The sequence below is a fragment of the Salvelinus sp. IW2-2015 genome, unplaced genomic scaffold, assembly GCF_002910315.2.
Source record: "Salvelinus sp. IW2-2015 unplaced genomic scaffold, ASM291031v2 Un_scaffold6331, whole genome shotgun sequence".
Lineage (NCBI taxonomy): Eukaryota > Metazoa > Chordata > Actinopteri > Salmoniformes > Salmonidae > Salvelinus > Salvelinus sp. IW2-2015.
In genome coordinates, this window is record NW_019947594.1 from 2,580 (window position 1) to 23,574 (window position 20,995).

Here is a 20,995-nt window from a genome sequence, read left to right on the forward strand (position 1 = left end):
GAGGAACGACTGGAGACGCGACCACAGACTGCAGGTCGCTTCGGGAAGGCACTGGCCGTAGCTGACATAGACACCTGCTCACACGCAGCATCTGAAGAAGGCAAAGAACACGACAGGGCGGAACAAGGACACAGGAACAGCAAACATCAAACAAGAATCCGACAAGGACAGAAGCGGAAAACAGAGGGAGAAATAGGGACTCYAATCAGAGGGCAAAACAGGGGACAGGTGTGAAAGAGCAAATGAGGTCGTTAGGAGAATGAGAAACAGCTGGGAGCAGGAACGGAACGATAGAGAGAGAGAGAGCGGGAGAGGGAGAGAGGGAGGGGGAGAGAGAGAGAGAAAGAACCTAATAAGACCAGCAGGGGGAAGCACAGGGACAAGACATGATAATCAATGACAAAACATGACAGATTCAGTGAGTGTGTAAACATGTGTTTGATAATTACCTGGACCACATCACACTGCTTCAGGTCTACATGCCTCTGGAAGTTCCAGCATGCCACTCCAGGCCTGGAACAGCTTGGTGGAAAGCGAGCAGGTTAGCAGATCTGAAAAATGGGCAAATATAATTTTAATGACAAAGCCTTGATTACACACTAACCTAAACCGAACAGACTATGGGAGGTGCACAGTAGTACATAGAGCCATGACTACATGGAACTCTATTCCACATCAATTAAATCACGAAAGCAGTAAAATTTGATTTAAAAACAGATAAAAATACACCTTATGGAACAGCGGGGACTTTGAAGAGACACATGCATACACACGATAACATACGCACTGTACACAGACGTACACAAGGATTTAGTGTTGTAGATATGTGGTAGTAGAGTAGTGGCCTGAGGGCACACACTTAATGTGTTGTGAATGTATTGTAATGTTTTTAAAATTGTATAACTGCCTTAATTTTGCTGGACCTGAAGAAGAGAAACTGCTGTCTTTGCAGCAGCTAATGGGGATCCATAATAAGTACAATACAACAAACTAATTACGTGTGTGTGTGTGTGTGCGTTTGCGTGTGCGTGTGTGTGTGTGTGTGTGTGTGTATCTGGCAACCCACGCAGCAGACTTCATTTTCCCAACTGCTCATTACACTTGCCCTTGCAATCTGATGTGTGTGTGTTCTGTGTTATTATGACTTAGAAGTCTCAACCTCAACCTCAACCTCAACCTGACCACATCCTTGTAGTAGGCCATTCAGTGATTAGCTTGGGAACAGTGTACAGTGTACAGTACAGTAAAAAGGAKATCAAATATTCAGATSTGGATTGACAAGAAGGCTAAATCATGTAAAGTTACAAACCTCTAGGGCTTAGTCTACACTCAAGTGAAATAAAGGATGCAGGACATGAGCTCTAGGACCATACCTCAGGACTACCTGGCCTGACGACTYCTGGCTGTCCCTGTCTCCAGGCCACCTAGTCATGCTGCTGATTCCGTCTCTGCTGTTTCTGTCTGCAGCTATGGAACCCTGACCTGCTCAAGGCTCACCAGAGGTACTAACTTGTCCCAGACCCGCTGTTTGATCCTGTCTCTCYCTACCGGACCTACTGACTCAACCTCTAAATGCTCAGCTATGAAGAGACAAYTGGCATATACTCCTGAGGTGCTGAACTATTGCACCCTCTATAAMCCTMTATTATTTGACACTGMTGGTCATCTATGAACAGTTAAAAGTCTTGAAGAATAATCTGGCTAAATGGCTGTACTCTTTTATAATCTCCACCAGCACAGCCAGAAGAGGACTGGCCACACCTCAGAGCCTGGTTCCTTTCTAGGTTTCTTCCTAGGTTCCTGCCTTTCTGGGGAGTTTTTCCTGTGCTTCTACATCTGCATTGATTGCTCTTTGGGTTTTTTTGGCTGGGTATCTGTATAAGCACATTGTGACAACTGCTGATGTAAAAGGAGATTTATAAAATACATTTGATAGATGGCTTGTATATGCTTCTATTCATGTAAATAACTCTAAATCTAAATATAACATTGAGTTGTCTTACATTTCCTCAATAGGAAGTTGTACCTTAAGCCAACACTTTTTCCTGGTCTTTCCTGCTCGGGACAGGGGGCTTCGGGTTTGGGAATGGAGTGCCTAGAGAATTGGAATATTAATAATTAGTGTCCACATTTATGAATGAATGAAATTCAATATGGGTTAGCTGTGTATCTCATCTGATTGAGAATTGCTGATGATATACAGTATATGTCTATATTCTTTTGAAAATCTGCCACCAAAGCACACAATTCCTTCTAGTGAGAGTGCACATAACCATTAGCTTATTTTACCAAGTCAAAAATAACATAATTTTGTCAAGGGACCCAACGAATAACAACGACGCTAGCCTACTGCACCCCATATCAACCAACTAGTAGTGACAAGGCTRTATTRTTGTCAWTCAGTAATACTGTAACGTTACTGTAGCCTACTGCACATTACATTATTATCCACCTAGCTAGCTAATGATAGCTTAGCTAGCTCCAAAGAAACAACCAATGAATGACAACAGGCTTTTTAYGTTTTTCTTGGAATAGAAACAACATAATATTAATCAAATGAATTAAGCAAATACCAGTCAAAAGTTTAGACACAGCTACTCATTCCAGGGTTTTTCTTTATTTTTACCATCTCTACATTGTAGAATAWTAGCGAAGACATCACAACTATGAAATAACACATATGGAATTAGTTAAGAACAAATTCTTATTTACAAGGACAGCCCGGTCGTCATCGCGTCATTGCGCGAGACCGGGGTTCAATTCTTCGATGGGGAGGAAGGAGTAGACTGTCTTGTAAATAAGAATTTGTTCTTAACTAACATGCTTGTCTCAGAGCAGTGCGAAACGGTGCTAAAATAGTTGTAGGCTATTGCTTCAAATCCTAYTGCTTCTAAACTTCAATATGCTCTAAAATAAATAAGACCTACACCACTTTTAACAGCACATTACTCAACACTAGTGAGACTCATGTYGTCTACGGTAGGCCTACAGTATATACAGAAAAATATGACGTGACTATCCGCAAATAATTACATATAGAGGATTGGAGGATTCTAAATTAAAACCAGAAGCCGCCTCATGGGTCTCCCGGTGGCAGCCGGCACGGGTATCGAACCTGCAACTGTGAACCTTCATCGGTTTGCACTGCGAGAGCCACCATCCACTCTGGAGCCCCCATCCACAAAGTATCAAAATACAGAGAGATGTTGGTAAAGGTATATTGTCCTGCTAATAGCCCATAATGGGCTATTATAATACTGTACRTGGTGTCCAGGTCAGGATAATCAAAACATTTCTTTATTAAATTAAAGACTATCAGAAACAATGTTGGTACTTATTTATTTTGATCCAAAGCCATGAATGAGTGAGTCGCTCAGCTATATGACTGCGCCATCAACTTGATAATATATAACGATATTTTGGAGGTTATTTCGTTTTCAAAAAAACGAAAGTGAGCGATTGTAATCTGAATAAAGGCCAAAATAATATTTGTGAATGCCAAAACATTTATTTCTGATTTTAGAGGAAGAGAAATTCTAGAATTCTACCCCTACCCTCCTTCTTGGCAAGTATATTGTCCAGCTACCTGCTAATAGCCATAATGGCGCTGTACAACTTGGCCGTGTGTGTTTGAAAGAGTATTTTCCAGTAAGCAACAATTTGTTTACCTTCATTAGACAACTTTGTTCCAATATTTCTGTAATTCAGTGATATTTATTCCCATAGTAATTCGTTATCGATCCATAACTAAATAAACATCGGCATTTTGAAAGAGTATTTTCATAATTATTTTATTAACGAAAGCATAAAGATGCCATTATTAGTTACATTGTTTTAGTTGGAACGTGCAGACTGGCACTAAGAACAGCGAGAACGTTTCTCTAGTCTCTCTGCAATGCCCCTTAAAGTGTTGCTCTGTGCTACCCAGTGTGCGGGTTGGGGGTCCACCCCCCCCCCCCCCCCCATGGGCTAGGTCCGTCTAATTGTGCGCGTCTCTGCGGCCCATCCCGTGCCCTCTGCCCTCGTGCCTTGAACCTCGCACGCTTTCAGTGGATACAGCTGGAGAACTGCAAGGCAATCTCATTGTGCCCCACTCGGGAGCCATGACCAATATATATTGTCATGCTAATAACAGGGTTAATAATATATCTGTGAGAATATCCAAGGGGCTTTTATATAATTCTAAATTATTAATAATAATAACCGCTTTGTTTAAAAAAAATAACAATATTTGGAGATTATTTTGTTTTCAAATAACGTAAAATGAGCGAGAAATAGGCCATTCTTGAACATGGGGTGAGACATTTTTACTAATTGTATGGTGTAATCATTGAACAGAGGCCATAAGTCTCTAAGTTTGAATGCCTCGCAGAAAAAAGGCAGAAACCTGAACCAGGACCAGGACCAGAGGTTCCACGTCTGATGATCCAATGTGACCAGGTCCGAGTGTTCTGGAAGAATGGAATGAGCCAAGGTCCCTGCAAGGTGGCTCGAACAACGTTAACTGCTGTCCAGGTGAAAGGAAGCAACACGTGGTACTATCTAAACCACTGTACCAAAGTCCCGTCGGAAAGGAAGAGACAACCCCTAGGTCATGAAGACGCAGAGAATGCTGATACACCAGATAGGTGTCAAAAGGGAACGGGAACAGAGGAGATCGAGACGCCGGGGAGGAGCAAAGAAATCAGCAGACCAAGTGGAAACCAGGATACGACGAATGCACTGCCTGATGCACCCAAAAGAGAACGAAGGAGAGACAACGCTGGAGAAAAAAACCTGCAGACAACCGACATTCTCTCCTGAGGGGCCAGAGAGTTCAGGGTTGGGGGAGAGTGACATGCCTGCTACTCCTAATGACATACCTGGTGTGGCAGACCTCCCTGACGGAAGCCCTCTGCAGTGGGACCCCGAAGTACCACCTACAGAATGGGAACGACTCTTCCCTGAAATCAATGCCTTTCCAGATGGAAGCCCAGTCCGGTCAGAGGAGGGAACCTCAGGGGAAGGAACAGAAGGGGAGACCCCACAAGGAGAAGGAAAAGTCTCACAGGCTGAAGAAGAGGGGGATTTCCCCACAATTGACTTTTCAGCTCTTGAATGGTCCCCTTAACAGACAATTGAAGTTAGAACAACAAAAGAATAATGACATTGACATGACAAGAGCAACAGTGAACACTGGTATAGAAACAACAGACTCACGCACAATCAAGAAGTATGGTGAAAGCAGGAAGAGAAGAAATTGTAAAATCACCTCTAACTAGAGACTAGTACACCAACTAAGACAATAGCAAGACCACAAAAAAGTGGGTTGATGCAGAAAATCTGGACATCTGTTAACTGCCATAATGAAGAAACTACCCCAGAATCAAACATTGACCAAAAATGTAGAAAAGCAGTAAAGAATGACTTGTATAAGTGGGCTAAGTACACAACAGCTAAACATGGGATGGACAATTGCATTTTGTGTAGCAAATCACCTTTGCCTGATCTTTTGATAGTACTTGAACTTGCATCATTTGAAGAATGTGTTAAATGGAAAATGTTCAGTGTATTCAGAGAAAATACTACATTCCTTTGTGTAACATAGAATGCAGTCTGGCATTAGGTAGCACTAAAGGCAGAAGTGAATTAAATAAAAATATGTTGGGAGAACATGAATGTGCAACATATGACATAAGAACTGAATTGAATGGTCCTCATAATGATAGGTTTACTACTGTAAAAAGTAAATATGAATGTTTCTACAGCTATGGAGATAATGGGATGGATGTGGGAAACACTATAGTTAATTGTTAAACTATTTGGGTGTTAGAAACTGCAGGAGTTAGTAATTTGATAAAGGAATGATTGTGAATCACAAAGGTAAATGTGGTAATATAACTCAAGTAACATTATCTCTTGAAATGTTAAAGAATCAGGATTAAGGTATAGCTGATAGTTTCTGGATGTGTGGGCATACTACATGCTCATTGCTTCTGTGTTTTATTTTTGTTTCTGACTGGATCTTTTACTCCTATCTGTGTTATTGATTGGAGATGTTTGGTCCAGTTGTGCGGTTGTGTGCCATATTCACATTCATTTCATCTTCTATTTGTATGTATATAGTTGATGTTCATTTTGCCTCCATCCTCTTGGTGTTCTTTAAGTGTTTTTGTGTGAGACTGTTTAGTCTCAGAGGAGGGATTATGTTGGAGCTGAGCGTTAAATATAAATAGGTCTAGTTGCCAGGCTGAAGAAGCAAGGACATGCACATTAAGAGAAGATGACACCCAGGCCATATGACACCCAGGCTATACTCTATTTTTGAAAGAGTACATTAACCAGGGCCATACGCACATTTATGACAGCTGGACGTACTATGGTCAGAAGGATACAGGGAGAAGGATGGATGAAAAATAACTGATGACTGACACGTGAAACATAAGCATGTGTCACGATCGTCGTAAGAAGCGGACCAAAGCGCAGCGTGGTTTGAATACATATTTCTAGATTTAATGAAGAACACTTAAACAAAAACAACAAAACGAATAAGACGAACGTGACCGCTATAGAAACACTGTGCTAACATGCAACATAACATAGACAATAACCCACCACCCCCAATACAAAACAGGCTACCTAAATATGGTTCCCAATCAGAGACAATGACTAACACCTGCCTCTGATTGAGAACCATATCAGGCCAAACAAGAAACGCCACATAGAAACAGAAAACATAGACTGCCCATCCCAACTCACGCCCTGACCATACAAAACAAAAGACAAAACAAAGGAACTAAGGTCAGAACGTGACAGCATGCAATGCATGCATTATTTTTAGGACGTGAAAAGGGTTCTACCATCATTATAACCTAACCAAAAGCAGATATGAGCGTTAGTGGGCATGAACAAGCAAGCTCTGAGATGAAAATAAAATAATGGAGAAATGTCAAGGGAAGCTATTTTCATATAGAGGGAGGGGACTCTATACGTTATGCAAAGACAGAATTCTATAAAGGCAGGACTCTGTAAGGGGACACGCACCACTGGGCGAGTGCGGGGAGCAGGAACAGGGCGTACAGGGCTCTGGAGACGCACAGGAGGCTTGGTGCGTGGTGCCGGAACTGGTGATACCGGGTTGGGGACACGCACCTCAAGGCTAGTGCGGGGAGGTGGAACAGGGTGTACTGGACTCTGGAGACGCACAGGAAGCCTGGTGCGTGGTGTTGGCACAGGTGGTACTGGGCTGGTGCGAGGGGCTGCCACAGGCGGACTGGTGCGTGGAGAAGGCACCGGATAGACCGGACCGTGGAGGCGCACTACAGGTCTCGAGCACCGAGCCTGCCCAACCCTACCTGTCTGAATACTCCCCGTGGCCATGCCAGTACGGCGAAGTGGAATCAGCCGCACTGGGCTATGAACACGTATGGGAGACACCATACGTAGGGCTGGTGCCATGTACCCCGGCTCAAGGAGACGCACTGGAGACCAGATGCGTAGAGCCGGTTTCATGGCACCTGGCTCGATGCCCACCCTAGCCCGGCCGATACGAGGTGCTGGAATGTACCGCACCGGGCTATGCACACGTACCGGGGACACCGTGCGCATCTCTGCATAACACGGTGCCTGCCCGTCGCTCTCTCTCCACGGTAAGCACGGGGAGTTGGCTCAGGTCTCCTACCTGGCCTAACACCACTCCCCGTGTTCCTCCCCCCAAGACATTTTTGGGGCTGCCTCTCTGCCTTCCAGCCGCGCTTTCGTGCAGCCTCCTCATACCACCCCGCCTCTCCGCTTTCGCTGCCTCCAGCTCAGCTTTGGGGCGGCGATACTCACCAGCCTGTTTCCATGGTCCCTTTCAGTCCAGTATTTCCTCTCATGTCCAGAAATCCTGACCTCGCTGTCTCTCCTGCTCCTGCCCGTTACCGCGCTGCTTGGTCCTTGGTTGGTGGGTTATTCTGTCACGACAGATTTCCTCCTCTTCGTCTGAAGAGGAGGTGTAGCAAGGATCGGACCAATACGCAGCGTGGTAGGTGTCCATGTTTTAATAGGGAAAACTGAACATGAACACAAATACAAAAACAATAAACGTGAACAAACCGAAACAGTCCCGTGTGGCACAAACACTGACAAAGGAAACAATCACCCGCAAAATACCCAAAGAACATGGCTGCCTAAATATGGTTCCCAATCAGAGACATCGATAAACACCTGCCTCTAATTGAGAACCAATCTAGGCAACCATAGACTTACCTAAACACCTAGAATGAACACAACCCCATAAATCTACAAAAAAAACCTAGACAGTACAAACACCCTAGACGAGACAAAAACACACAAACCACCCTCGTCACACCCTGACTTAACCAACATAATAAAGAGAACAAAGATAACTAAGGCCAGGGCGTGACATATGTATTGTCTGTGTCGAGCTTGACATACTCTATTTGATTGTAATGTTAACTCAAACCATGAAGCGCTCGATGTCGGTAAAGCGTTACTTAGTGGTTGTGTGTGTGGTGCATAGGCACAGAAACCTATAGGTGGAAAACCAGGCTGAAGTGGTCAAGTCCATATCCACATTTACACTGAGTATATTGACATTGACAACAGACTGACCAGGTGAATTCAGGTGAAAGATTTGATCCCTTATTGATGTCACTTGTTAAATACACGTCAATCAGTGTAGATGAAGGGGAGGAGACGTTAAAGACGGATTTTTAAGCCTTGCGATAATTGAGACATGGATTGTGTATGTGTGCCATTCAGAGGGTGAATTGGGCAAGACAAAATATTTAACTGCCTTTGAACGGGGTATAGGTGCCAGGCACATCAGTTTGTATCAAGAACTGCAACGCTAATGGGTTTTTGACTCAACAGTTTCCCGTGTGCATCAAGAATGATCCAGCCAACATGACACAACCGTGGGAAGCATTGGAGTCAACCTGGGCCAGCATCCCTGTGGAACGCTTTCGATGCCTTGAAGAATTGAGGCTGTTCTCATGGCAAAAGCGGGCGGTGCAACTCAATATTAGGAAGGTGTTCCTAATGTTTGGTATACTCAGTGTATAAACAAGGTTGCTACAGTTATTTGTGGTGTTAATCATACATTTTTTGTTATTTTTATGAGGGGGGAGGTTTGTGATTTTATTTTTTTACTGTACMAGGGGAGGGTAATGTGAATATTTTTTACATTTGGGAGGGAGGTGCATTTATTTTTCAATGACACTGGGAGTTGGGCCTTTATCTGCATTGGGGACTCAAATATATACTTCTGTGTTTTCTGCATTGACCAGAGATGACTCTGCAGTCAATACAATACAATTTCTTTTGAGATCATCTTTATGAACCTAATTAAATGTTGATTATACATGTCTAGTAATTTACCTGTGTTATCTAACGGTATATTATGCGCAGGGACATTGTTTTGTGGATAGGCTCCAGTAATTGTTTTAAAAAGTGTCAGTGAAAACATCTACACAAAAAAGCGAGTGCGTAAACATTTCCCCTAAAAAGAGGTAGGAAATCTAGAGACCCGCCTACGCCTGTCTCGAGGAGCGTGTTGTGTGTGTGGCGATACACAAAATGCAGCTCATCTCGGGAGGAGGCAGAGCGAGTCTATGCCACAGTGCGCTCTGAAAAGTTGAAGCAAAATTTTACAATGAGGAGGCTGTTAAATACAGTTTTATTTTACTAGGCTAATCAGTTAAGAACAAATTCGTATTTGAAGTGAACAGTGTGTTAACTGCCTTGTTCAGGGGCAGAACGACAGATTTTTACCTTGTCAGCTCGGGGATTCGTTCTTGCAACCTTTCGGTCACTAGTTCAAAGCTCTAACCATTAGGCTGCCCTGCCGCCAMACTGTTGTCCTTCTATAAGAAGCAGCAAAGATTTACACCCCCCTGACCATCACCTGACCCCAGGATGCCCGGGACAAAGAGAGGGCTTGTGGAACCACAAAATACGTTCTTGGGAAACCTTGTCCAGTGTAGAAAAGGTAAGCATTGAAACCAGAAGAGAAAGCTAGTTTGGATGATTGTGTTCTTTTTTTGGTAAAAAATAATTAGTATTTTTTTCATTTTCTTTTATACGACTTGTCTTTAGTTTGTAAAAACGTATATAGTTTGTTTTCAAAGTTTATTCCACAATGTATATATATTGTTTTAGKGATGATATGTAACTATTTACAGTTCATACATACAGCACTATTCAAACGTTTGGACGCACCTACTCATTCCAGAGTTTTTCTTTATTTTTATTATTTTCTACATCAGCCTGTCTTAAAGTATGGGCAAAGTGTGTCGCTGACCTGTTAGTGGTGCGTCGCGACGTGTCAGAGTAAATGTATAATTATTGAATTAATTGATTTGGCCAAGTGCAATTACGGTCTCCGTTCACTGCGCGCTCTGCTTAGCAGCGGTCTGCTGTTTGGCAGCTGCGGGAGTGGGAGAGGGAGATATGCACGTGTGCTTCGCGGTTTACCAGATTTTTTTTTCTGGAGTTCTGGAAGTGCTTAGTAATGAGTCAATCAAAACGAACAAATTCATATAACGACACGTCCTGACCAAATATCCACAGCATGACGGTATACGCAGAGAAYGCTTCGGGAAACAGTGCTTCGACAGTGGAAAAGTAAGTCAGCTAGCAAGGCATTGTTGTCATTTTATAAAAGGTGACGGATAAGCAGAAATAAGGGAGTAGTACTATCTCATAGTAGTATATGTGAGTTTCTCTTTCAAACAATTCCCTGGCCTTGTACACAGCTAATAGCTAACGTTAGCCAAAGCAAGTTAGCTAGCTACTGATGCAACCCTAAGTAACAGTACAGATGAAAAATGATCAGGCCTACTGTACATCTTACTGTATAARTTCTTGTTGGAAACAAGTCTAGGTTGGTGTTATGGGTGTAAGATGGCACAGTGATGCCATCTGTTGGTAAATGTTAATTACTGCAACTCCAGTGTTTTTACCGGTGTGATACCCGGTTGTAATCGCAATGTACTGAACAAGACTGGTTACTCGCATCAATGCCTCTGTCTCGTCATTTAACATTCAAACATGGTGTCTGTTGATAAAACATGTTTACTGGAGAACTGAGACGAAGTAGAGACTCTGGACAGGGTGGATGAGGTTTAATTAAATGCAATTTATTCAGAGGTAAAGATATCTGAAATAGCGTGCACGGACCCTTTCATCAAGCTCAAAATGGAACTCTCCGAAAGAAGCCCAGATAACAGAGTGCATATACATTTTATACAGTACAGAAAGTAGGTTGAGTCTGGAAGTTCTGGTCCTCTGGTTGGTTCTGATGAGTTGGGCGAGGTCTCCTTCAGGCCAGTATCACTGTCCCATTGGCTCTGAGTAGAGTTCTTTGTCTTCAGAAATGTTCAGCTAAAACAGGAGATTAGGTGTGTGCGTAGATGTTCCTATTTTGACATTTCTGTGTGTCTCTGTAAAATGTTCAGACTGAAGAGGAGTTTTTGTGTGTGCGTAGATGTTCCTGTCTTATCTGTGTTTATGAAAGGTTTACGTCAGCCCTCTGTCCTTGGGTATGTGTGTGTCTCAGTTTCTCGTGATATTCAGTGCAGGCACCCCTTTCTTATCAGTCTTTATGAAAAGGCCTGTGTCAGCCATCTGTCTCTGGGTGTGTGTGGGGTCTCCGTATCTGCTATGAGTTTGTGAGAAACCCTGTTTGGAAAGAAGTTAGTTATAACAATGTATTAGCAAATATGCTTGTGTTATAATAAATGATATTTATTACATGTCAGAGTTGGATAACTAACCATGATTTCCGCAAATTAGTCGCCTGTTCTGGTTTTCAAAAAATGCTTATTTGAGTAAAATTTTCCCGAAATTGACCTTAGCTTGAGTGAGTTTGCTAGTTAGCCGTTAGCTTCAGTGTTGTTAGCACCGGTTAGACATGGCAGCGAACATCCCCCTCCCCGCGTTATGAAGCTCTGCGGAGATTGGAGCACGAACTGGGATACGTTTAGAGGTGAATGGAGGACTAGCACTAGCCACGGGACTTCTGAAAAGGATGATGAGGTAGTGGCTGCCACTTTGAGGACTATAATGGGTACTGAATGCCGACACGTATACAAACACAAACTGAACCTAACAGCAGCTCAGCAAGGTATTAACGCAACAGGTATTCTTGATGCTCTTGAAAATTACTTTAAGCCACCAAAGAACGTTATCTACGAGCGTTATGTTTTCGTGTTGGTTGCAAAATATGGCCAGCCAGATAGGGTAATTTCAGATAATGCACCCCAATTCTCTGGATTTGAGTTCCCGAAAATTTGCTGCAGAATGGGAATTCGAGCATGTCAGCTCATCACCACGACACCCAAAAGCTAATGGGAAGGCGGAGTCGCAGTCAAAATCGCAAAGAACCTCTGCAAAAAAGCTCTGCGAGAGGGCAAAGATGCCTGGAGAGCAATCCTGCAGTGGCGCAATACCCCGACAGAAGGCATGGATAGCAGCCTGGCCCAGCGCCTCATGGCACGGTGCTTAAAAGCAGCTCTGCCAGTAGCCAGCACTCTCCTGGAGCCATGTGTGGTGACAGACATGCTGGTGAAGCTACATCACAGAAGACAGGTCTCCAAGTTCATCTACGACAAATCARCAAACGACTTACCTGAGCTCAGGGTGGGTGAAACAGTGCGAATGAAGCMACTACCAGRGGACCAGACGGGCCTCTGGAGACTCGRATCCTGTGTACAGAAAGTGRCACCACGCTTCTACTTGGTTGAAGTGAATGGATCACTGTACCGTCGTAACAGGGTTGACCTTCGGATTGCTGAGCCAGCACCTACTTAGAATCCCGATGGTCATAGGGGTCGCATGACAAAAGACGGAACTCCAGCAAGTCACATGKGGCCTGAGGCACTGGGCGAAGAGCCAGGGGATCACAGGTCGGCCGCTCCCTCGCCCATCAATACTCTCCTTAGACAGTCAGGTGACATGCCTGTGCGGGAACCCGCAGTCCTCGCAGACAAGCCCCCTGTCTTTTCACACTGCGGGCGTCTGTCCCAGCCACCAAAAATACTTAATCTGTAGGTTTCCCATTAGGTATTGTTGACAGACAGCGATAAGTGAAGAGACTATCAAAATGTGTTAAGTTGTTACCTGAAGAAAAAAAAAAAAAAACTGTTCATGTTGGAAAATGACTAGTTTGTTTTGTTAGTGAATTGACAGCTACTGTCCTATTTTATAAAAGGGAAGATGTTATGGGTGTAAGATGGCACAGTGATGCCATCGGTTGGTAAATGTTAATTACTGCAACTCCAGTGTTTTTACCAGTGCGCTTGATACCCGGATGTATTGCAATGTACTGAACAAGACTGGTTACTCGCATCAATGCCTCTGTCTCGTCATTTAACACTCAAACAGTTGGAACCRTTGCTGTTAAAATACAAGTCATMATTTTTATTCTGAACTGGAATAAACTGATTTATTTCAGTCAGGGTTCTGGATTACTTAAAAAACAAATACAGAAACAGTCTCAATGCTGAGCATGACCTCAATGTTGCACTGTCAAAAAGTCCAGAATAGACATGCTTGTTGAAAACTTCAACCAGCCGCTGGTTGAAGTCTCATTAGGACTGTGTGTGTTTTCTGGTCTATATCTGTGATTTTTTATTTTTATTTTTTTTATTTTTTATTTACATTGAACCTTTTTTTAACTAGGCAAGTCAGTTAAGAACAAATCATTATTTACAATGACTGCCTACCCTGACCAAACCTGGACGACGCTGGGATAATTGTGCGCCGCCCTATGGGACTCCCAATCTCAGCCGGATGTGAAGCAGCCTGGATCAGTCAGTTTATTCCAGTTCAGAAAAGAAACACGACTTCTATTTTAACAGCAACAGCTCCAACCTAGACTTTCTTTCGACAATAATTTSTACAGTAAGATGTACAGTAGGCCTGATCATTTTTCATCTTCATCTGTACTGTTACTTAGGGTTGCACTATCAAAAAGCCTGCATGTCTGTTTTGTTATGCATCTGTGTGATGTGATCAATCAGTTTGTTCTAGTTCAGAATTAAATTATTTATTGAATTTTAACAGCTACAGTTCCAACCTAGACAGATATGTAAKAGTTTTTAATAGGGGAAATAAACATGACTAGATATTTAATTTCATTGTTATTTGCTTTTGTCTATATTGCATTTGTTTTAGGCATRAGGGCATAATTAAATGTACCAATATCTACGTTGCATATGTTCCTAAGCTTGGGTCCCAGGAAAACACTGAATTTCTCATTTGGGTCCCAGGCTGAAAAGGGTTAAGAACCCCTGTTCTACATAATAGTGAAGACATCAAACTATGAAATAACACATATGGAATCATGTAGTAACCAAAGAAGTGCTAAACAAATAGAAATATATTTGAGATTCTTCAAAGTAGCCACCCTTTGCCTTGATGACAGCTTTGCACACTCTTGGCATTCTCTCAACCAGCTTCATGAGGTTTGAAAGGACATCCAGCMAACTTGACACAACTRTGGGAAGCACTGGAGTCAACATGGGCCAGCATCCCTGTGGAATGCTTTCGACACCTTGCTGAGTAAATGTCCCGACGAATTGAGGCTGTTCCGAAAGGGGGGGGGGGGTAGTTTACAATCCATTCAGCAATAATTAGACTATTCTCTTATATTTGGCTGATTGTAGAGTGTTTAGGTTATATTACTTCTTGCCAAAGTGTTAGGTTACAGGCTTGAAAAGTTGCAGTAAAACAGAACATGCTGTTTAACTAATATCGCATCAATTTCCTTTTAAATCAATACCTAATTTGAAGTAAGTATCATGCAGTTGTAGGCTGTTGTAAGGATAATATTGCTTGTTATTTCTCTCTTCAAGTAGAATTAACCCCTCTACTACTTGTTTATCAGACATCAGTAAAACTGCTGCAGCTGATGCATAGAATCCCTAATGCAGAGACTGTCATGGAGTTGGCAGTAGAGTTCATGCATTATATGTGCTGTAAACTCCCTCTCTGATTGATGGCATTTGTGTGTGGTAGTTGGAAGAGTTGGTGGAAAACATTACATTACAATAAAGTTTCTTTACTAATCGTACTGGATTCCAAGTGTATCAACCAATCACTAATCTTAATTCCATTGAAGCATGATTGTTGTTGCGGACATAGAATAAGCTACTAAATGTAGTGCCGTAATTGTGTAGAACAAAAAACAGACATTTGAGGGATACGTCATCACTGTATTGGACTACATTGTGTGGGGTCACTCACCACACACATCACCAATGGGTTGTGCCAACCCATCTGAATATTTCAGCCATTTAACACCAGAGCCCTCACCACACACCTGTTTCCCTGACCTCTCTTCACAGAAACCAGCTTCATCCTGGGGAATGCCCGGATCGTGGAGTGGCCTGTAGTCTACAGTAATGATGGATTCTGCAAGCTCTCAGGGTTCCACAAGACGGAGGTTATGCAGAAGAGCAGCACTTGCAGGTAAGKATGGTTKTTGTRTAGCAGTATAGTAATCATTTTATTTTCCCCTTTGTAGGTGTAATGTATCTGCTGTTATAGATGACCACTAAACCACTGTAGAATGCTTTCAAAAGGTCCTTCATGAAGTGAAGTAATTCTGAACATCACATTACAAGAGTCACTGAAAACCCCTTGGCATCTGGTGTTCCACTAGTACTGAATGAGGGCCTGTACTGCCTGGTGATCATAGAAATGGTTTCAAATGGAACCAATTAAATTACCAAATCCAAATCAAATTTTATTGGTCACATACACATGGTTAGCAGATGTTATTGGCGAGTGTAGCGAAATGCTTGTGCTTCTAGTTCCGACAATGCAGCAATATCTAACAGTAATTTAACAATTCCATTACATACACACACATCTACAGTTGAAGTCGGTAGTTTCATACACCTTAGCCAAATACATTTAAACATAATTTTTTTCACACATTCTTGACATTTAATCCTAGTAAAAAATTCCATGTCTTAGGTCAGTTAGGATCACCACTTTATTTAAAAAATTTGAAATGTCAGAATAATAGTAGAGAGAATGATTTCTTTCATCACATTCCCAGTGGTCAGAAGTTTACATACACTCAATTAGTATTTGGTAGCATTGCCTTTAAATTGTTTAACATGGGTCAAACGTTTCGGGTAGCCTTCCACAAGCTTCCCACAATAAGTTGGGTGAATTTTTGCCCATTCCTCCTGACAGAGCTGGTGTAACTGAGTCAGGTTTATAGGCCTCCTTGCTCGCACACGCCTTTTCAGTTCTGCCCTCACATTTTCTATAGGATTGAGGTCAGGCTTTGTGATGGCCACCAATAATTTGACATTGTTGTCCTTAAGCAATTTTGCCACAACTTGGAAGTATGCTAGGGTCACTGTACATTTGGAAGACCCATTTGCGACCAAGCTTTAACTTCCTGACTGATGTCTTGAGATGTTGCTTCAATATATCCACATAATTTTCCTGCCTCATGATGCCATCTATTTCGTGAAGTGCACCAGGCCCTCCTGCAGCAAAGCACCCCCACACATGATGCTGCCACCCCCGTGCTTCACGGTTGGGATGGTGTTCTTCAGCTTGCAAGCCTCCCCTTTTTCCTCCAAACATAACAATGGTCATTATGGCCAAACAGTTCTATTTTTGTTTCATCAGACCAGAGGACATTTCTCCAAAAAGTACAATCTTTGTCCCCGTGTGCAGTTGCAAACCGTAGTCTGGCTTTTTATGACGGTTTTGGAGCAGTGGCTTCTTCCTTGCTGAGCAGCCTATGTCGATATAGGACTCGTTTTACTGTGGACGTAGATACTTTTGTACCTGTTTCCTCCAGCATCTTCACAAGGTCCTTTGCTGTTGTTCTGGGATTGATTTGCACTTTTCGCACAAAGTACGTTCATCTCTAGGAGACAGAACGCGTCTCCTTCCTGAGCGCATGACGGCTGCGTGTTCCATGTGTTTACTTGCATACTATTGTTTGTACAGATGAACGTGGTACCTTCAGGCGTTTGGAAATTGCTCCCAGGATGAACCAGACTTGTGGAGGTCTACAGTTTTTTTCTGAGGTCTTGGCTGATTTTCCCATGATGTCAAGCAAAGAGGCACTGAGTTTGAAGGTAGGCCTTGAAATACATCCACAGGTACAACTGCAATTGACTCAACTGATGTAAATTAGCCTAACAGAAGCTTCTAAAGCCATGACTTAATTTTCTGGAATGTTCCAAGCTGTTTAAAGGCACAGTCAATTTAGTGTATGTAACTTCTGACTCACTGGAATTATGATAAAGTGAATTATAAGTGAAATAATCTGTCTGTAAACAATTGTTGGAAAAATTACTTGTCATGCACACAGTAGATGTCCTAACCGACTTGCCAAAACTATAGTTTATTAACAAGAACTTTGTGGAGTGGTTGAAAAACTAGCTTTAATGACTCCAACATTAGTGTATGTAAACTTCCAACTTCAACTGTAGTTAAAGGAATGGAATAAGAATATGTTCATATAAATATATGGATAGCAATGAAGAGCGGCATAGGCAAGATGCAATAGATGGTATAAAAATACAGTATATACATATGAGATGAGTAATGCAAGATATGTAAACATTATTAAAGTGGCATTATTAAAGTGACTAGTGATCCATGTATTAAAGTGGCCAATGATTTCAAGTCTGTATGTAGGGCAGCCTCTCTGTGTTAGTGATGGCTGTTTTAACAGTCTGATGGCCTTGAGATAGAAGCTGTTTTTCAGTCTCTGGTCCCAGCTTTGATGCACCTGTACTGACCTCGCCTTCTGGATGGTAGTGGGGTAAACAGACAGTGGCTCGGGTGGTTGTTGTCCTTGATTATCTTTTTGGCCTTCCTGTGACATTTGGGTGCTGTAGGTGTCCTGGAGGGCAGGTAGTTTGCCCGGGTGATGCGTTGTGCAGACCGCACCACCCTCTGGAGAGCCTTGCGGCTGTGGGCGGTGCAGTTGCTGTACCGGCAGTGATGTAGCCCGACAGGATGCTCTCATTTGTGCCTCTGTAAAAGTTTGAGGGTTTTCGTTGACAAGTCTGGGACCAAGTGACTGAAATAGCATCACTAGGCAGTTTCCACCCGGTTATGTAACCCTGCACCTTAGACACCTTTAGTATTTCCTCACAGCTGCCCATGTCCCTTAATGTTTATGATGTGGTTGTTACTGACAAGAAGCACATGGCTGAGCTCTTTAATCACAATTTCATTAAGTCAGGATTCCTATTTGACTCAGCCATGCCTCCTTGCCCGTCCAACATTTCTTCATCTCCCACTCCTTCTAATGCGACTATTCTCGATGCTTCTCCTCCTTTTCCCCTGCCCGCACAAAGTTTCTCCCTGCAGGCAGTCACTGAGTCCGAGGTGCTAAAGAACTCCTTAAACTTGACCCCAAAAAACATCTGGGTCAGAAGGTTAGACCCTTTCTTCTTAAGGTTGCTGCCCTATCATCACAAAGCCTATCTCCATCCTTTTTAACCTGTCTCTCCTTTCTGGGAGGTTCCCATTGTTGGAAGGCAGCCACAGTTCATATTTATTTAAAGGGGCGATCCAAGCTGATCCTAACTGTTATAGGCCTATTTCTATTTTGGCCCTGTTTATCAAAAGTGTTGGAAAAACTTGTCAATAATCAACTGACTGGCTTTCTTGATGTCTATAGTATTCTCTCGGGTATGCAATCTGGTTCCGCTCAGGTTATGATGTGTCACTGCAACCTTAAAGGTCCTCAATGATGTCACTATTGCCCTTGATTCTAAGCAATATTGTGCTGCTCTTTTTATTGACTTGGCCAAAGCTTTGATTGACTTGCCAAAGCTTTTGATACGTAGACCATTCCATCTTGTGCGCGCTAAGGAGTATTGGTGTCTCTGAGGGTCTTTGGCCTGGTTTGCTAACTACCTCAAAGAGTGCAGTGTATAAAGTCAGAAAATCTGCTGTCTCAGCCACTGCCTGTCACCAAGGAGTACCCCAAGGCTCAATCCTAGGCCCAGCTCTTCTCAATTACATCAACAAACATAGCTCAGGCAGTAGGAAGCTCTCTCATCCATTTATATGCAGATGACACAGTGTTATACTCAGCTGGCCCCTCCCTGGATTTTGTGTTAAATATTCTACAACAAAGCTTTTAGTGCCCAACAAGCTTTCTTCTGCCTTTAACTTTGTTCTGAACACCTCCCCACTATTGTGATTACTACCTCTGAGGTTTAGAGCTTGAGGTAGTCACCTCATACAAGTACTTGGGGTATGCTAGACGTACACTGTCCTTCTCTCAGCACATATCAAAGCTGCTGGTAAAGGTAAATCTAGACCTGTTCCTCTATCGTAATCGCTCCTCTTTCACCCCAGCTGCCAAACTAACCTGGTTCAGATGACCATCCTACCCATGCTAGATTACGGAGACATCATTTGTAGATCAGCAGGTAAGGTGCTCTCGAGCGGCTAGATGTTCTTTACATTCTGCCATCAGTTGTGCCACCATGCTCCTTATAGGACACATCACTGCACTCTATACTCCTCTGTAAACTGTCATCTTGTATACCCGTCGCAAGACGCACTGGTTGATGATTATTTATAAAACCCTTTTAGGCCTCACTCCCCCCCTATCTGAGATATCTACTGCAGCCCTCATCCTCCACATACAACACCCGTTCTGCCAGTCACTTCTGTTAAAGGTCCCCAAAGCGCACACATCCCTGGTCGCTCGTCTTTCAGTTCCAGTTTATCTCAATCTCTTCATTCAAGACTCGATCATGGACACTCTTACTGACAGTTGTGGCTGCTTTGCGTGATGTATTGTTGTCTCTACTTCTTGCCCTTTACGCTGTTGTCTGTGCCCATAATGTTGTACCATGTTTTGTGCTGCTACCATGTTGTTGTCATCTTGTGTTGCTGCCTTGCAATGTTTGTATATGCTGTGTGAATGCGAGGACCCAAAAGCGACGTATAGAAAACAGAGTCTTCTATTCCAGTCTTAAAAAACAAAGTTCTCTGGATATCTAATCTAGAATCCAAACTTAGTGAAACTGGTCCTCTGGTCCAGTGAGGGAAGAAGACTGGAGACGCGACCCAGGACGGCAGGTGCGCTTCGGAAGGCAAGGCCGTAGTGACTATAGACACCTGCTCACACGCAGCTCTGAAGAAGGCAAAACACGACAGGGCGGAAACAAGGACAACAGAACGCAAACATCAAACAAGATCCGCAAGGAAGAAGCTGGAAAACGAGAGGGTAGAAATAGGGACTCTAATCAGAGGGCAAATAGGGGACAGGTGTGAAAGGTAAATGAGGTCGTTAAGGAAGAATGGAAACAGCTGGGAGCCAGCAACGGAACGTAGATGAGAGAGCGGAGACGAGGGAGGGAGAGGGGAGGGGGAGGAGAAGAGGGATAGAAAGAGGGAAAGAACCTATAGCCAGCAGATGGGAGACAGGGAACAAGACATGATGATCATGACAAACATGACGGTACCCCCACCACCGTCACGACGTATGGTGCTACCTCCTGGTGCGCACTGAGGAGGAACCCTGGGAAGAAAAAAATACATCACATGGTCAGCACTTGTCCGAAGTGTGATGATCCCAAGGGGGCTCCCAATCCCTAGGAAGCTGTAACCCTACCAATGCTCACTAGTTAACTGTGTTACCACGTTCCGTTGACGGATAGTCATAATGAAATCTTCGTACCTTGAAAATAGGTGCGCCCTCGACAAGGACGGGGGGGGGAAGGGAAGACGAATGGGGGCGCGAAAGAAAAGGCTGGAACAGGAGACATGGAAGACAAGGGTGGACCGCGAACGAAGAATGTCCGCGGAGAAGCAGTCCGCACACGACGGATTTGAACGACCTGAAGAGACACGGAACGGACCAATGAACCGCGAGTCCAACTTGCGAGAAGCCTGTCGTAGGGGAAGGTTTAGCGAGTGGAAAGCCCACACTTCTGACCGCGACAATACCTAAGGGAACTCTTAAATCCTACGTTTATTTGCGGCCTCTCACAGTCTTTCC

The 20,995-nt window shown here is 43.3% G+C and overlaps 1 protein-coding gene across 1 annotated transcript in view; it reads left to right on the forward strand.

Annotated features, from left to right (window-relative positions):
* Positions 1-9,581: 9,581 nt before the first annotated feature.
* The window catches only part of LOC112078818 (voltage-gated delayed rectifier potassium channel KCNH5-like), a gene marked incomplete at its 3' end in the record, with an annotated part of 13,406 nt that continues 1,992 nt past the window's right edge, over positions 9,582-20,995 (forward strand). Inside the window, exons 1-2 of the mRNA XM_024144939.2 lie at positions 9,582-9,973; positions 15,333-15,456. Coding sequence (XP_024000707.1) covers positions 9,901-9,973; positions 15,333-15,456 — 197 coding nt within the window. The remainder of the gene's footprint in view (positions 9,974-15,332; positions 15,457-20,995) is intronic.